Raw genomic sequence first — 19220 nt, 5'->3', positions numbered from 1 at the left:
GCTTCACCCCCCACCAGCCCCCCCCACGCCTGCTGCTCTGCCTACTTGTGATCTCTATGTGTCAAATAAATAAAATATTTAAAATACCCTAGTAATAATTATAAAAATTGTAGTAAAACAAAAACAAACAAACCCTGTCACCCTAACACAGCTAACCTCATGTTTGTGTATTAGTGAAGCAATACTATTTGTAGTGGCCATTCATTAACAATTCTATAGCAGGGCGCCTGGGTGGCTGAGTGGGTTAAGCCTCTGCCTTCAGCTTGGGTCATGATCTCAGGGTACTGGGATCAAGCCACATTGGGCTCTCTGCTCAGCGGGGAGCCTGCTTCCCCCTCTCTCTGCCTGCCTCTCTGCCTACTTGTGATCTGTCAAATAAATAAATAAAATCTTAAAACAAAACAAACAAAAAACCAATTCTATAGCATTTAAATTCTAAAGCATTCTAATGCTTAGAACACCTCCTCAGGGACAATCTCTACTTCTCTCACCATTTGGTGCACATTATTTTCTGTACCATTCATTTGATGCTTAATGACATAATGCTAAGAAATCTCATACTATTATGTAACAATATGGTAGGGAAGAGAGGCCCACTGGATTGGAAGTTGGAAATAAGAAGTATAGGGCAGAGGTGCCTAGGTGGCTCAGTGGGTTAAAGCCTCTGCCTTTGGCTTAGGTCATGATCCCAGGGTCCTGGGATCCAGCCCCACATCTGGCTTTCTGCTCAGCAGGGGGCCTGCTTCCTCCTCTCTCTGGATGCCTCTCTGCCTACTTGTGATCTCTGTCTGTCAAATAAATAAATAAAAATCTAAAACAACAACAAAAAACTATAGGGCAGAGTCTGTCACTGACTTGCTGTGTGACCGACAAGCTCATTTTATCTAAGACTACATTTCCTCAACTACAAAATGAGTTTCTGAAACGAAAATAACTAAGGATTCTTCCTGGCTATGGGGTTCTTATACTTTGTTGTTTGGTAATCTCCCTCATTAAATGTACTTAATATACATAAAATCAGTTAATTACCTCAATAGTTATGTGAATGGATGTCAAACCAGATATTATGCTCTCTAGGAAGTCTTGTTGGGCTGTGTAATGGGTCCCCACTTTGGATTAAGTGGGATCTCCATGCCTCTATAATGAGCACTTTGGACTGGTCTGTGATACAATGTTAAGTAATATTTATACGTTTAATATTTCTTCTCCACAAAACTTTAAGTTCCCTGAGCGACTTATAAATTATATAAATTCCAAAACTTTAACAGTATCTACCGTATGTATTTAATGAAATGAATAGAGTTCCAATACTAGAAACTTCTGCAGTACAACCACTGGTAAGCAACTATTACAAGTCAATAACCAAAGAATCTAAATCTTTTTTTTTTAATTTATTTTCATTTATTTATTTTTTTCAGGAATCTAAATCTTGCATTAGATTTAAAGGAAATGTCTAGAAATAAAGTAGACAAGACACACTTTACATAAAATTTATAACATTTATTTAGGCAAAAAAAAAAAAATTCCCAAACAAAACTCTGTACACACACAACATTAATACCTAAGTGATGTCCTGATTTAAGATATAGCATGATTCATGTACAGAACACCCCCACTCATCTGGCCACAGTGAGAACAGTGCCTTCAGTCCAGATAACTGAGAGCCCTTAAAATGAACACATTACACTTCCCAATGAATTTTTCATATCCTTTGAAAGGAGTTAAACTCTTCCATCAGAATTCAAACAAAAGATAGCTTTTCTCTCACAAGTCCATGGGAATTTGACAGTGGGAAATCTACAAAAGTCAAGGATTTTAAAATTTTATTCTTGCAGATTATCTGAGTATAAATCTTGACATTAAGATCATCCCATTTTTAAAGAAAAAAATGCTCCCAAGAATTTCTTGCTTTTATGAAAGTATGTCTCAGCTTTCATTAGCTAAGTAGCTTCTTGCTTCTAAGCTGATTAAAATAATCTTAAAAGAACCCATTTGAACAGTTTTCCCAAACTTAAGTTCAAAATTAAGCACATACTATTAATGAACTAGATTTATGGCTTCACAGAATAATTTTGATCAATGTGGATTTTCTAAGTATTCTTAACAGCCATTCTATCTTGCTCTAAAGTTTGGTTATGCCATCCAAACAAACTTTAATTCATCCAGAGAAATGAGAAGTAGCACTATTTTTCCCATAATTTACCCCCAAAAACTGGTGATGGGAGAAACAGGCAGAGAAAGCTCTTTCTCAGGCAACCAATCAGTTAACATACAATGTCTTAGATTAAGATCTGAAAACTAAAGAATGCATAATTAGGAGTGTACCGTGTCGTGCAAAGTCTATGAGATACTAAAAAAAAGCAATTACTCATTAAAAGCACATTCAGCAAATTCCTATTATACTGTTATTCTCATCACTGGATGAAGGCTGGATTTGCATTATTTCTAAAATAGTGTATGAGTTGACACTAAAAATGAAAAATGTGTCAATACAAAGCAAATGGTAAAGATTAAACATCCAATATCCACACAGTCACTTGAAACTGCTACAATGGATTTGAGAGGGAAACTAAGTTTTGCAAACTGCTCTGTAAGCTGTCCTGGTATATACTACTCTGAAGCCCTACCCATATAAGGTTCCTAAACAAGTCACATACAGATAAAAGTGCCCACATCAGCTGGTATTATGATACTGCCTTTTACTTAGACTTTCTATTTAATAATACTGTTTATTCTGTAATAAAAGTTGCACAATGACCAAATAGTGTAAACACACCAGTAGAGGGCAGAAGAGGGGTGGGTTTCGACACAGACGAAACTAAGTTTGTTTTCCCTGCTACTCATGACCTCTTTTCAACCTTGGGGCCTGCGGCTGCACGCTGTTCTATGGGCAGTGATGCACTTTGAAAACACTAAGCCAAAACCATCGTTCATTAATCTAATCTATCATAATTTAGCACATAAAATATGTTTTCATAAAAATGTGCTCCAAAGGGGTGCCTGGGTGGCTCAGTAGTTAAGTGTCTGCCTTCAGCTCAGGTCATGATCCCAGGGTCCTGGGATCGAGCCCTGCCATCAGGCTGCCTACTCACTGAGGCACCTGCTTCTCCCTCTCCCACTCTCCCTGCTTGTGTTTCCTCTCTCTCTCTGTCAAATAAATAAATAAAATCTTTAAAAAAAAAAAAAAAAGTGCTCCAAAGAGCTAGAAGATGGTCCAATGCTCTCTTGACACATAGCATAATTAAACATACAGCTAAATGAAAGTGACAAGGGGGAAAAAGGGCCAACTTAAAAGGTTTCAATAGTAAGAACAACTTTCTAGGCTGGAGAGACTGATGTTTATAAACATGAATCTTTGATTCTTTGGAAGTCTGCAAACAAAAGAGATCATGAAATTAAATCCCTGTAGCACCCTTTTATGGTGATTCACTTCCACTTTGGATAATTAAGTTGACTATTGCTACCAACTGGCATTTCTGTCCAGGGCTAAACAACAGCAGTATTTAAGGTCAATTCCTGGAACTGTGGGTCTGATAATTTAAAAAAGCCTCAACTAAGATCAGTAGCCACTGAGTCCTTGGCCAGAGGGTAAATTAACCCCTTATTATTACTTGATTTATGTTTTTTTTTTCAACTGCCAACAGGAAAAATGGTTTTTTAGAATTTAAAGACCACAAGCAAAACGTACTTGATGGAAAGAACGAGATACCTTATTTTTGCTTTAATTTCAAACCATTTTTGTTTTACTCAGTGATACCAACATGAATCATTCTACTCTAAAAAGTCTAATTCCATTTTCTTTGGTAGATCTAAACCTTGCTGCTGCTTGTGGACTGATGGTGCGACATTTTATAATATCTGAGTGCACCAGTGATTTCAGTAATGAGTGGTTCAACCCTAGTCTAAGTTGAAACAGCACCTCTAAGCCACTGAAGAGGTAACCCTTGAAGGCACCAAGTACTGTTAACATTCCAGTATACACATGTAAAAGGGAGGCCTAACAGATTCTAACTGTAGACACAGGCCAGTTATGCCTCATAATTTCAATATATACAACTATTACATTTTAGCCAGATTCAAGACCTTAGAAACAATTCTGTGCCTTAGATACACAATTTTAAGAACAATCCCAACCACAAAGGCACTGCAATTTTTATGTATGGAACGTGACCAATTATTTTGCTTTTAAGTCTAAGAAATATCCGACCATTACCAATGCTCAAAGTAGTAAGTTTAGAATTAACTTTAAGTATTTTTGAGTCTTCATCTATCAAGTTATTCTGAATAATGGAGTTGTTATTTTCTGTACATTTTTAGCTATTTCTGAAAACAATTTGTAAAGATAAAAACCTAAGATTAGCATATAAGGAACATGCACTTTTGTCTTGAACAAGACATAAGAGAAACTTGAAGCCAAACTTCTCAAACAGGCTTTCCCTTAACTATCCAAGCTAAGAGACCTGGAGATAGTAGTCAACATAGCCAGCAACTTCCAAGCTAGTGTAGACCATCCTATTTTCTACATTTTGCCTTAGACATTAAAATCTGGGAAAAAGGGGGAAAGTTAAAAGAATTTTCCACTTCCTCTGAAATAGACAATCTGTGAAAATTTATCTTGAGCCTATAAAAATTCCTTAAACCAATTAAGTCAGAAGTAACCCAGAATATGATATGGTTTTTAATACCTAAATACCTATTTTCTTTCAGTTTAAGTTTTCATCCCTGCAAAGGAGTACGAAATAATTCAAGTATGACTTTTGTGACAGTGGTTTGAAATACGTATGTCAAAAATGTTATCAGCATACTACTAAGCCAGCTTTCTAAATAAAAATGCATCTATATAATCACCATAATTTAAATATACCACTTAAATCTCTACTAAAAACATTCTGGCCATCTATGAAGAAAACACAGTCATCTCAAATTGTCATCAACCTTATTCACAAACTAAAACTGAAAACAGAAATTAAGTTTTGTGGTGACTTCCTACCTCCCAGCTTTCATTATTGATATAATGATAACTGATTCTTTACTATGCTGTAACAGGTATCATAAAGGAAAGGCAATTGTCTAAAAAATAACCCATCAAAAAATATTTCCTTTTTATGCACCACAACTAGAATCATTACACTTAATAATAGCCTAGTGCTTCTCATTCATTTTTGGCAGTGAGATGTGGACATCTTTCTCCAACATGAGAACATTAAGATACATGTATTTTGAAAGAAAAGAAAATTTAACTTCTTGTGACAAAATTTACTGTTGTTAACTGTACTTTAACTGAGCTGGTAATACCATGTGTGTCTCTATTTCACTGAACAAAATGACTTTGAAATAGAGGGAAAAGAACGGTCAGTTTTAACAAGAGACAATTTTATAAAAATTCACATTTCACAACAGTATGACATATAGAGATCCAGACAGTTCTTCTTTAACACAGAATGCTGTAATATTTTACATTGTGATGCCTGGGCAAATATTTCTACAGAGTACCCAGCAGTCTGTGTAGGAAGCAGCAGCCCATGCTCCCAGGAATAAATATGCTCACTGCCTCAGGAGAGGGTTCCAGAAGGATAGCTTGTTCTAGTTTAAAAACTATACTGTAAGGGCAGACCTTTCTCCAGTTCCTAATCTCGTTTCTCTTACTAGTTTTCTTTCTAATTTATTTTTTTTTTGCCAACCACCCAGGCTCCAGTCAGTGAGTAGCTTTCCAAGAGGACTCGACTTTCTGTTCTTTCACACTAAGAAGGACATCTTATAAAAGGTACACATACAGAGAATAAAGGCATTTTATACAGAAGCAGTATAAAACTTATAACTGAAGCAGTGCTAGAAATCAGGTTAACAGCTCATCCGAAGCTGCAAATTGATTGGAAGAGACTTAAGATCAGAAAAGTCTGGCCTAAGGGTTCGTGCAAACTTGATCATAAAACCGTAGAATTTCAAGCACAGGTAACTTCAAACACAGAAAGATGTGGAAAATTTCCTAAAAGGCAATGATGAAGGAAGAGACCCTTCATGCCTCAGAAGTTAAAAATCACAAGACAAATTAGAGACTGTTCACATGGGCAGTACTGTACACCATCAAACCCAAACTGATCTTATGACTCTTGTCATAGAAACCCCTAAAACAGCACAGAGGATAAGATATTCCAAATGAACCTATCATGAAAAGGATTCCTGTGATTCAGTTATCCAACTACCTATGGCTATCAATTTAGTCTAGCCTGGGGCTGCTTTTTACAGGGAGGTGGTCTGCCATGGCGCACAATGTGTTTTTCTAAGCTGTCCAGAATGGCCACAGCGATCTGTTGAACATGGGGATCAGTCTGTTCATGTTCTTTGATGTTGTATAAATGCTGCAATCCTCCTTCCTCAATCAGCATGCTGCAATACCTTGAGGCTGAAAAAGAAAGAGCTTTTCTTACAACACTTAAAAATTATCCCACACACAAAAAAGTTCTTTTTTCACTTAAATCTTAACTATTTTGTTATAGACCACTAACATACGCTACAGCTTGATAAATACCTCTGTACTGATGTTATGTCTACACTGCAAGTCCCCACAAATAATAATGATTCTCTCATATATATATACAATATATAGATATATCTATATAGAATGGTCTCATATATAGATTATATATATTTCTTAAAAAATCTTATAAAATCTTAATTTTTTAAAAAGATTTTATTTATTTATTGGACAGACAGAGATCACAAGTAAGCAAAGAGGCATGCAGAGAGAAAGGGAGGGAAGCAGGCTCCCTGATGAGCAGAGAGCCCAATGCAGGGCTTGATCCCAGGACCCTGAGCCGAAGGCAGAGGCTTTAACCCACTGAGTCACCCAGGCACCCCAGATCGTATAAAATCTTAAAAACAGTTTTTATCAAATAATAAAATCTTTTTTTTTTTTTTAAGATTTTATTTATTTGACAGACAGAGACCACAAGTAGGCAGAGAAGCAGGCAGAGAGAGAGGAGGAAGCAGGCTCCCTGCTGAGCAGCGAGCCAGATGAGGGGCCTGGGATCATGACCTGAACAGAAGGCAAAGGCTTTAACCCAGTGAGCCACCCAGGCGCCCCTCAAATAATAAAATCTTAAAAAACATTTTTTAGGGGTGCCTGGGTAGCTCAATCATTGGGCATCTGCTTTTGGCTCAGGTCATGACTTCCAGGGTCCTGGGACCAAGCGCTAGGCCGGGAGCCTGGTTCTCCCTCTCTTGCTCCTCCTGCTTGTGTTCCCTCTGTCTCTCTGTCAAATAAACAAATAAAATCTTTAAAAAAAAGTTTTTTTAGTTTTTATTAAAGTATAATTTATACACAAAAAATATACCCAAATTTAATTTATAATTTGATGGGTTTTGGCAAATGTATATACTTGTGTAACCACCATGATAATTAGAATATGAAATATTTTTTTAAAAGTCTCCTTGTGCACCACTGTAGTCATTCTCCTCTGTAGCCTAACCCAGGCAAACACTCTTCTAATTTCTTTTTTTTTTGTTTTTTAAAGATTTTATTTATATGACAGAGAGAGATATAGGGAGAGAGGAATATAATCAGGGGAGTGGGAGAAGGAGAAGCAGGCTGCCTTTGACCAGGGAGCCCGATGCAGGGCTCGATCCCAGAATCCTGGGACCATCGCCTGAGCCGAAGGCAGACACTTAATGACTGAGCCACCCAGCTGCCCCACTTTTCTAATTTCATGATATAGACTACCTCTGGCTGCTCTAGAACTTCATGTAAATAAAATCATACAGTAGGTATTCTTTTGAGTCTGTCTACTTTTGCTGAACATGATGTTTCTGAGAGGGCATCCATATTGTTACACACATATGTATGTAGCAGTTTTAGGGTTTTTTAAAGAGTATTTCTAAGGGCACCTGGGTGGCTCAGTAGGTTAAGCCTCTGCCTCCGGCTCGGGTCATGATCTCAGGGTCCTGTGATGGAGCCCTGTGTTGGGCTCTCTGCTTGGCAGGGAGCCTGCTTCCCCCTCTCTCTCTCTGCCTCCCTCTCTGCCTACTTGTGATCTCTGTCTGTTAAATAAATAAATGAAATCTTTAAGAAAAAAAAAAAATTCAATGCAGTGGAATGCTAACTTAAAATACTTGTACTTTATGCTTTTGGTGTCCTAGGAAGCTATTGCTTAATCTAAGGTTATGGTGATTTATGTCTGTGTTCCCTCCTAAAAATTTTATATGCTTATATATATGTAGATGTGATTCTTACATTTAGGTCTAGGCCTCATTTGGAGTTAATTTTATCTTGAGTTATTTTTATATATGGTATGTGGTAAGGAATCAAGTTCTCTCACATGTGCCTATTCAGTTTTCCCAGCACCATTTGTTGAAAAAACAATTCCTTCCCCCACTGAATTGTCTTGGCATCCTTGTGAAAAATAAATTGACCATAAATACATGGATTTATTTCTGGACTTTCAATTCTAGTGCACTGGTATGTTTATCCTAATGCTGTTCAATATCTTTTATGGGTTATTTGCCTTCCATTAATCTTCTTTGGTAAAGGGTCTGTTCAACTCTTTTGCCCATTTTCTTTCTTTTTTTTTTTTTAAAGATTTTATTTATTTATTTGACAGGCAGAGATCACAAGTAGGCAGAGAGGCAGGCAGAGAGAGAGAGAGAGAAGCAGGTTCCCTGCTGAGCAGAGAGCCCGATGCGGGACTCGATCCCACGACCCTGAGATCATGACCTGAGCCGAAGGCAGCAGCACCCAGGCGCCTTAAGGACTTTTTTTTTTTTTTTGACAGAGAGAGAGAGAGAACACAGTAGGCACAGAGGCAGGCAGGGAGAGAGGGGGAAGCAAGCTCCCTGCTGAGCAGAGAGCCGATGCAGGGCTCCATTCCAGGACCCTGAGATCATGACCTGAGCCGAGGGCAGAGGCTTAACCCACTGAGCCATCCAGGCATCCTTAAGGATTTTTATTTATTTATTTCTTTGACAGAGAGAGACAGAGAGAGGGAGAGAGAGCACAAGCAGGGGGAGTGGAAGAGGAAGAAGCAAGCTCCCCATCTGCTTCTGGATCCCAGGGCCCTGGGATCATAGCCTGAGCTGAAGGCAGATGCTTCACTGACTGGGCTACACAGGCTCCCTGAAAGTTCTTGGTTTCTTTTTGAGATTTTACTTATTTATTTTGTTTTATTTTATTTTTTAAAAGATTTTATTTTATTTATTTATTTGACAGAGAGAGAGAGAGAGAGATCACAAGTAGGCAGAGAGGCAGGCAGAGAGAGAGAAAGGGAAGCAGACTCCCTGCTGAGCAGAGAGCCCAATGGGGGGCTCGATCCCAAGACCCTGGGATCATGACCTGAACCGAAGGCAGAGGCTTTAACCCACTGAGTCACCCCGGTGCCCCTTACTTATTTATTTTAAAGATTTTATTTTGTATTTATGTGTCAGAGAGAGAGATCGAGAGAGCGAGCACACACAAACAGGAGAGGCAGGCAGAGGCGGAGAGAGAAGCAGGCTCCCTGAAGACCAAGGAGCCAGGTGTGGGACTTGATCCCAGGACCCCGGGACCATGGCCTGAGCCAAAGGCAATGGCTTAATTGACTGAGTCACCCAGGTGTCCTGAGATTTTATTTATTTGAGAGAGTGTGAGCGAGTACAAGTGGGGTGAAGGGCAGAGGGAGAAATAAACTCCCTGCTGAGCAGGAAGCCTGATGTGGGCTCCATCCTGGGACTCCAGGATCATAACTGAGCCAAAGGAAGACACTTAACCAATTGAGCCACCCAGGATCCCCGAGAGTTCTTTGTAAAAATTTTGAGGGGTGTCTGGGTGGCTCAGTGGGTTAAAGCCTCTGCCTTCAGCTCAGGTCATGATCCCAGAGTTCTGGGAGCCCCACATCGGGCTCTCTGCTCAGCAGGAAGCCTGCTTCCTCCTCTCTCCCTGCCTGCCTCTCTGCCTACTTGTGATCTCTGTCTGTCAAATAAATAAATAAAATCTTTAAAAAAATAAAAATAAAAAATAAAAATTTTGAATACAAGCACTTTATCAGACATGTGATTTGTAAATATTTTGATCCAGTATGTGTACTGGCTTTTTATTTTCTCTAACAGTATCTTTCAAAGAACAGAAGCCCTTAAGTTTGATCAAGTGCAATTTAGCAACTTTTTCTTTTGTAGATCATGCTTTTGTGCATTGTTAAGAAATATGTGGGGCACCTGGTTGGCTTAGCTAGGAGAGCATGCAGCTCTTGAAATCGGAGTTGTAAAGTTCGAGTCCATGTTGGATGTAGAGATTACTCTCTTTCTCTCAAATAAATGAAGTCTTTAAATAAGATCTTTAAAAAAATTTGCCTAACACAAGATCACAATGATTTTCTCCTGTTTTCTTCTAGAACTATTAATTGATTTTTGGTTTATATGTAGGCCTACGATCAATTAAAAACTAATTTTGGGGGGTGCTCGGCTGGTTCAATTGGAAGAGCATATAACTCTTGATCATGGGGTCATGAGTTCAAGTCCCATGTTGGGTGTTGAGATCACCATCAACCAATCAATAAGTAAATAAGGGTTAATTTTTATATGTTGTCCAAGGCAAGAAAAAGGTCACTTTTTTTTTTTTAAGATTTTATTTATTTATTTGAGAGAGAGACAGTGAGAGAGAGCATGAGCGAGGAGAAGGTCAGAGGGAGAAGCAGACTCCCCAAGGAGCCAGGAGCCCGATGCGGGACTCGATCCCAGGACTATGGGATCATGACCTGAGCTAAAGGCAGTCGTCCAACCAACTGAGCCACCCAGGCGTCCCAAAAGGTCACTTTTTTAAAGTAGACTTTTTTCTTTTTTTCCAGTTAAATTTTTTAGTAATCTGCATACCCAATGTGGGGCTTGGACTCATGACTCCAAGATCAAGAGCTGGTCTTTGGACTGAGCCACCAGGCACCTTGCACTTTTTTTTGCATATAGAGATCCAATTGTTGTGGCACCATTTGTTCAAAGATGATCATTTCTTTATTGCATTTGCTTTGAACTTATGTCAAAAATTAATCAGCCACGGGGCGCATGGGTGGCTCAGTGGGTTAAAGCCTCTGCCTTCGGCTCAGGTCATGGTGCCAGGGTCCTGGGATCAAGCCCAGCATCGGGCTCTCTGCTCAGTGGGGAGCCTTCTTGCCCCTCTCTCTGCCTGCCTCTCTGCGTACTTGTGATCTCCGTCAACTAAATAAACAAAATCTTTAAAAAAAAAAATTAATCAGCCATATATGTACAGGTCTATTTTTGTATTTTCTATCCTGGGCTATTGAACCACATTTGTCTATTTCTATGCCTGGATTTGTAACTGAAGTCTAAAGTGACAGTAGTCTTGAGGCACTGGCCCTTAACCTAGGGGATCTCCAGGTAAATAATGTCAGAATTGAATTCAATTTGTAGAACACTCAATCAGTGTCTGCTGAGAACGGGTGTGTGGAAAAACAGATTAGAATTGGTGTTGGAAGTGGAATTTGTTATAATGGCCCCTGCTCATAAAAACATGTAGTTTTGGGGCACCTGGGTGGCTCAGTGGGTTAAGCCTCTGCCTTTGGCTCAGGTCAAGGATCTCAGGGTCCTGGGACCGAGCCCCGCATGGGGCTCTCTGCTCAGTGGGGAGCCTTCTCTCACCCCCGGTCTGCCTCTCTATGTACTTGTGATCTCTCTCTCTCCCTGTCAAATAAATAAAAATCCTTGAGAAAACAAAAAAACGTGTGTAGTTTGGGAAGAGAAAAGATGAAAGATGGGATGAAAATCCTCTGATTCCCGGGTGGCCAGGTATTCACCACGTTATGGAGTAGTAGCTGTGTGTTGTAATCGGTTACTAAAGGTAACAGTTGCAAAGAAAATTTAGAAATGGATCTAAACCTGACCAGCACTTGCTTGTGACAGTGGTTAAGCCAAATTATCAAGATAAAGATTGACAAAAGGGCCAGGGTTCCTTGGCATGACCCATCAGTGGGGACTCAAGTCTTTTAGGTAATAAGCCAGGTAAATTGTTTAGGAAATGGAGAAGTTACAAAACCTACAGGTGAAGCCCTATAATTAGATTGAGAGAAAATAAAAATGTAAGGGTTGACGGAATTATGAAAGTTGGAATGTTTAAACAGGTTTTATGTAAAGAAGTTGTGTTTCCTTTACCTGAATGTTTTATGGGAATGAGTCTGGCTGGGGCACACTTCACCTACCTAGGTATAAAATCAAAATTTGTGGATGAAGTCCTAATGGAGGTTACGGTTAAGAACAGAGGCATTAAAAAAGGGGGAGGGTAAACATTGATGGAATTAAACTAAAAGTCTGTAGGAGAACTGGTATGATTAAATAGGCTTTATGTAAAATTGTTGCATTTCTTTTACCTGATTGTATTATAAGGATGGACAGTTTATTTGAATAGGGAATGTTTCTCCTACCTAACGCTGTAAGACAGAAAGCACCCAAATCTACCCTCAGGCAATGTTAATCAGACATGTTACATGGGTACCAGAAGATTAAGAAAAGCCTATACGCAGTGTAGAATACAAGGTGAAGTGCTGGTCGGGACAATTTCTCTGTGCCCTATATGAAGGACAGACTGGGAGTTCTGGCAAAAGCCTGTAAGTGCCTCCCAGAGATGACTATTGGGACCCTGGACTAGAGAACTTCCATTTGAGGGGCAATTACTACTGTGCTATTTGATATTATCTGAAACTACCCTTATGACTGAAAAACAAAAAATGATCTTAAGACCTGAAATATGCCTGGTGTTCTGGGCAATGTCAGAGAAACACTCTAATGGGGATGGCAGTGCTGGGACAGTTCTACAGTAATTCAGAAATGGTTTATATAGGATCATGCTACTTGGGGGAAGGCAATGAGGATATGATCATGAGAAGGGAGCCTCTTTCTCCCCAGGACCAACTTTGAAAGTGCAGAAAGAGTTGCTAGATTCTTTTTTTTTTTTTTTTTAACTGATTTTTTTTTTTAAAAGATTTTATTTATTTATTTGACAGACAGAGATCACAAGTAGGCAGAGAGGCAGGTAGAGAGAGACAAAGGGAAGCAAGCTCCCTGCTGAGCAGAGAGCCCGATGTGGGGCTCGATTCCAGGACCCTGGGACCATGACCTGAGCTGAAGGCAGAGGCTTTTTTTTTTTTTTTTAAAAAGATTATTTATTTATTTATTTATTTATTTATTTATTTGACAGAGATAGATCACAAGTAGGCAGAGAGGCAGGCAGAGAGAGAGGGAGGAGGAAGCAGGCTCCCTGCTGAGCAGAGAGCCCGATGCGGGACTCGATCCCGGGACCCTGAGATCATGATCTGAGCCGAAGGCAGTGGCTTAACCCACTGAGCCACCCAGGCGCCCTGAAGGCAGAGGCTTTAACCCACTGAGCCACCCAGGTACCCGAGAGCTGCTAGATTCTATCATCATTTGGATAGTGCCCTATAGACAGCTTTCTACTAATCAACAAAGAGCTACTCAGTTTGTGGACAGTAGTTTCAAGGTGAACAGACAATATCCTGCTTGAAAGGCTAGCCCTGACTGAAAAAGGTAAAAACAAATCAGCTCTGTGGGCTGAACTGCATGGTGCTTTCCCAACAGTGATTAAAAAACTGAAAAAAGGGCGCCTGGGTGGCTTGGTGGGTTAAGCCACTGCCTTCGGCTCAGGTCATGATCTCAGGGTCCTGGGATCGAGTCCCGCGTCGGGCTCTCTGCTCGGCAGGGAGCCTGCTTCCTCCTCTCTCTCTGCCTGACTCTCTGCCTACTTGTAATCTCTCTCTGTCAAATAAATAAATAAAATCTTTAAAAAAAAAAAAAAAACAACTGAAAAAAGTGGGGGGTGCTTGGGTGACTAAGTCAATTAAGTGACTGCCTTCAACTCAGGTCATGGTCCCAGGATCTTGGAATCGAGCCCCGCATCAGGCTCCCTGCTCAGCAGAGGGCCTGCTTCTCCCTCTCCTTGCTGCTCTGCCTACTTGTGCTATTTCTCTGTCAAACAAATAAATAAAATAGTTTTTAAAAAGAAATAAAATAAAAAATTGAAAAATGATAAAAAGCCTGTTTGGGTTTTAACTGACTCAAGGGCAGTGGTCAATAGCCTGGCCATATGGTTGGGCACAAGGGCAACAGACACAGGACCATTAAAGGGATGCTCATATGGGACATGGCTATATGGAATTCACTGTGGGAATCTAAGAAGTATATTAAAATAGGACATTTCTATGCCCATCAGAAGAACTCTCTTCCAGGTTCAGAAGATAATAGAGATAGACAAGCAGATATTCCTGTGAACTTGTTTGGGGTGGCCATGTGGGTCCATGAAGTGGGTATGGTGGTACGACAGCAATGCAGTTATGGGCTGAATCTAGAAATAGTCCCCTTGCAATCTTGGGGTACACATTGCCAGTGAGAACTGTTCTATCTGCCAGCAAAACAGAGATTGCAGTTGGCTACATGGTCAAGTGGGGAGAAGGCCCTGATCATAGCTGGCAAGTCAGAACAATGCCCATAGCCCTGGGGAGGCAGGGAGCTATAAATGGATTTTTTTTTTTAAGGTTATTTATTTATTTATTTGACAGACAGAGATCACAAGTAGGCAGAGAGGCAGGCAGAGAGAGAGGAGGAAGCAAACTCCCTGTTGAGCAGAGAGCCCGATGTGGGGCTCGATCCCAGGACCCTGGGATGACCTGAGCCGAAAGTAGAGGCTTTAACCCACTGAGCCACACAGGCGCCCCTATAAATGGATCTTGACAGAAACTGATGTTGACCCTGGACTGGGCTTTGCTCAGTCAGTGATAGATGTTAACACTTAGAATGCTATAAAGGAACCAAAACACAAGATATTTCTCCAATATGGACAGCCAACTGCCATTTCTTCAGATCACGGAACATACTTTACAATGTATAATGCTGATGGAATTAGGACACACTGCCCCAAAATACAGGCTCTTGGCATATTGACTACCTTAAGCTAAAATAGTTTGAGAAAACAGCAGAAGCAGGAAGGTCAGTCTGACTTCCCCCCATCATCCTTCTTCCCTGAAACAGATCATAAAACTCCCATGTGAGAAGTACCCTCCCTAGGTGCCTGGGTGGTGCATTTGGTTGAGTGTCGACCTCCTGGTTTCAGCTCAAGTTGTGATCTCAGGGTCGTGGGATTGAGCCCCAAGTTGTGCACTGCATGGAGTTTGCTTGTGATTCTTTCTCCCTCTCCCTCTGCCCCCTGCTTGTGCTCTCTAGCTTTCTCTAAAATAAATAAATAAATCTTAAAACAAGAAAAAGTAAAAGTATCCTTTCTGTACTAGGAAGTAGTAAGATATTCTTATCTTCAGAGACTATGAATCTGGGAGCTGGGGAATCTGTATAAACCTTGTTTAACTAACCCTTCTTCTTCTAGTCACTCTTTACCATTCACTACCACTAGCCCAAATATCTATGTCCTGTCAATTTTTTTTTTTTAAGATTTTATTTATTTATTTGACAGACAGAGATCACAAGTAGGCAGAGAGGCAGGCAGAGAGAGAGAGAGAGAGAGAGGAGGAAGCAGGCTCCCTGCTGAGCAGAGAGTCCGATGCGGGGCTCCATCCCAGGACCCTGAGATCATGACCTGAGCCGAAGGCAGCGGCTTAACCCACTGAGCCACCCAGGCGCCCTGTCCTGTCAATTTTTCAAAAAATTTCCTTCTTTATCTAAAAGGTATAAAATCTTCCTGTTCTGGTCACTTAAGGGCTTCATTCTTTTTTTGAAGATTCCCACATATAATTAAAGTTTTAATGATGTTGGGGTGCCTGGGTAGCTCAGTCAGTTAAGCATCTGCCATTGGCTGAGGTCGTGATCCGAGGGTCGTGAGATCAAGCCCTGTGTGGGACTCCCTCCTCAGTGGGGAGTCTGCTTCTCCCTCTGCCGCCCCTTCCCCTCATGTGCTCTCTGTCTCTTTCTCCCAAATAAATAAATAAAATCTAAAAAATCTAAAAATCTAAAAAATTTAATAATAATAAAGTTTTAATAAAATGTGTATGCTAGGGGGCACCTGGGTGGTTCAGTGGGTTAAGCCTCTGCCTTCAGCTCAGGTCATGGTCTCAGGGTCCTGAGGTTGAGCCCCACATCGGGCTCTCTGCTCAGCGGGGAGCCTGCTTCCCCCTCTCTGCCTACTTGTGATCTCAATCTCTCTGTTAAATAAATAAATAAATATTAAAAAAAAAAAAAAAAAAGTATATGCTAGAGGCACCTGGGTGGCTCAGTCAGTTGAGCACCCCACTCTTGATTTCAGCTCAGGTCATGGTCTCAGGATCCTGGGATCTAGCCCCACCTGGGTGCCGTAATCCGTGGGGAGTCTGCTTAAGCTTCTCTCTCTCCCTCTGCCCCTCCTCCTGCTGACGCACTCTCTAAAATAAGTAATCTTAAAACATTTTTAAAATGTGTATGGTTTTCTTTGTAAATCTGTTTTTGTCAGTTTAATTTTCAGACCCATGTGCTCCCTTGAGGTAGCCACCTGGGTCCACAGAATGCGTGGATCTGGGGTACTGCAGCATTGCAGAGACAGGCTGAATCTAGAGAGATTCTTTTTGTAACTCTGAGGCACAAATTGCCAGAGAGTTGAGTAAACTTTTTCCTCCCTTCCAAGGTCCAGCAATTGGCAGAGAGAGAGATCTTCTTCAGGGTAACAGTTTCAGTTTCAAAGGATTAGATTGGGCAATTCATACATTGGTTATTTTAAAAAAGTAGGGTAGAGGTGAGATACAGGCCTGAGGAGCTGGATTTCATGCCCCCCCCTTTTTTAAAGAGTTTATGTATTTATTTGACAGACAGAGATCATAAGTAGGCAGAGAGGCAGGCAGAGAGAGGGGGGGGGAAGCAGACTCCCTGCTGAGCAGAGAGCCCAATGTGGGGCTCGATCCCAGGACCCCAAGACCATGACCCGAGCCAAAGACAGAGGCTCTAAACCGCTGAGCCACCTAGGCACCCCGGATTTCATGTCTTTGTGAGAGTATGCTCATGTCCAATATGAGTGGGGCTAAAGGAGTGTCCCCAGGAGATATTCTTCTGTTTTTCTCATAGAGCTAGAGAAGAGGCAGTAGGAAAGGATGCTGTGATGACTATGTAATTCTTGCCAAGGGAGGATACTGTTAAAATGACTTTATACATTTCTCCTTCTCCTTCTTCCCATACTACTTAAACTTTAAAAAAATTCCCAACCTGACACAGTGGTCACAGGACCAGGGCTGCAACTCCAAATGGTGAAAGCAGGAATGTTGTTGTTGTTTTTTTTTTTTAAAAGATTTTATTTATTTGAGGGGTGCCTGGGCAGCTCAGTGGGTTAAAGCCTCTGCCTTCGGCTCAGGTCATGATCCCAGGGTCCTGGGATCGAGCCCCACATCGGGCTCTCTGCTCCGTTGGGAGCCTGCTTCCTCCTCTCTCTTTGTCTCCCTCTCCGCCTACTTGTGATCTCTGTCTGTTAAATAAATAAAATCTTAAAAAAAAAAAATTAAAAAGATTTTATTTATTTCAGAGAGAGAGATAGAGAGCATGAGAGGGGAGGTCAGAGGTAGAAGCAGACTCCCCATGGAGTTGGGAGCCCGATATGGGACTCTATACCAAGACTCCGGGATCATGACCTGAGCTGAAGGCAATCACTTAACCAACTGAGCCACCCAGGCACCCAGCAGGGATAATTCTTAAGCAAGAAATTGTAACTGCGTTGTAAAATGTTTTTGTCAGAATTCCCCAGGGCGTAATGGGGATGAGCTGTGCCTTCATTCCACCTGATAGAACTGGGATTAACAGTGAATGCAGTTATACTGCCTGGAGGTAAAACAGCCCACAAGTTCTGTGACTTACGTAACCTTACCTCTCTGAATGAGAGCTGACTGAGTGGGAGTGTTACTGCCTGCAAGCTAGACCAACACAGAAGTCAGAACTTATATCCCTTCTGAAGGTGGAAAAATTTGGGTATAAATGAAAAGAAAGAGAAAGAGTAGCTAAGGACTGAAATGAACAAATGGGTCATGTCATGAGAGAAATCCAATATACACACTTTGAAAGAAGCTCAGAGCCAATAGATAACTCTTGGCTAAATTTTACCAGCTTCCTGATAACAAATATATGCCTTCACCTTAAGATCACTTCTGCCTTTGGAGTATCTAATATCTAATGGAAGCATGAAAAGCTCAGTGGCCTTGCCCTGGCAGAAATTTTCATATGATGTATTAATGACTGAATGGGACTCTCATAATGTACTAGTATCTGTTAACTGTTACGATCCTTTTGTTGTAAAGAATCTGTAAAGAATCAGACTGGGGTGGCCTGTGGTAGAATAAGAAATATATTCAGTCTTTGTCTCAGGTTCATGGCAGAGCTCCTCAAACCGCTGGAATTTCCCAACAGGAAGATCTTGTCATTACTAGGATTCCCTTTTGAGTACATGCTAATAAGGTGACAGAGTAGAGTCCCTAGCCAGCTTCAGAATGGAGCTGGTCACGAGAAAGACCAAATGATTACAAGGTTGGACCTTTCAGCCCCACTCTTGGATCCTAGTAAAGGTAAGTGGGGAGGGCACAGGTTAAGCTCTATAAAAACTTTTTTTAAGATTTTATTTATTTATTTGACACAGAGAGAGATCACAAGTAGCATGAGGCAGGCAGAGAGAGAGGGATAAGGAGGCTCCCTGCTGAGCAGAGAGCCTGATGTGGGGCTTGATCCCAGGACCCTAAGATCATGACCTGAGCCGAAGGCAAGGCAGAGGCTTAACCCACTGAGTCACCCAGGCACCCCCTATAAAAACTCTTGAACAAGAAGATATGATGAACTTTCATGTTGGTGAATACATCCACATGCCTGGAGGATGGTATACCCTAGTTCTCTAGGGACAGAAGCTCCTGTACTTAGGACACGTCTGGAACCCACCCTATGTACCTCTTAATCTGGCTATCCATCTATATCCTTTATAATATCCTTTACGATAAACTGTTAAGTAAATGTTTCTCTGCATTGTGAACTGCTCTAGCAAATTAATCAAACAGAGGAGGGGGTTGTGCAAACCTCCAATTTTTATAACCAGTCAGAAGCGCATGTAAAAACCTACACTTGGCCCTGGCGTCTGAAGTGGGGACAGCAGCCCTGTGGGACTGTGAGATCTGATGCCATCTCCAGGTAAATATTGTCAGAAATGAATTAAATTTTTAAGTCACCTTTTCAGACTTGTTGATAATTAGAGAACTGCTTGGTAAGGTGTGGAAAACACACATCTTAGAGCCACA

At 40.9% G+C, this 19220-nt stretch overlaps 1 protein-coding gene across 1 annotated transcript in view; it reads right to left on the bottom strand.

The window, feature by feature from the left end:
- Window positions 1-1485: 1485 nt before the first annotated feature.
- The window catches only part of ZYG11B (zyg-11 family member B, cell cycle regulator), a 97682-nt gene continuing 79947 nt past the window's right edge, over window positions 1486-19220 (bottom strand). Inside the window, exon 14 of the mRNA XM_044238246.1 lies at window positions 1486-6403. Coding sequence (XP_044094181.1) covers window positions 6213-6403 — 191 coding nt within the window. The 3' untranslated portion in view covers window positions 1486-6212. The remainder of the gene's footprint in view (window positions 6404-19220) is intronic.

Source organism: Neovison vison, chromosome 2 (assembly GCF_020171115.1).
Source record: "Neovison vison isolate M4711 chromosome 2, ASM_NN_V1, whole genome shotgun sequence".
NCBI classification, from domain to species: Eukaryota; Metazoa; Chordata; class Mammalia; order Carnivora; family Mustelidae; genus Neogale; species Neogale vison.
The sequence above is the reverse complement of the archived record's forward strand: the minus strand, read 5'-3'. Positions and strand labels throughout refer to the sequence as shown.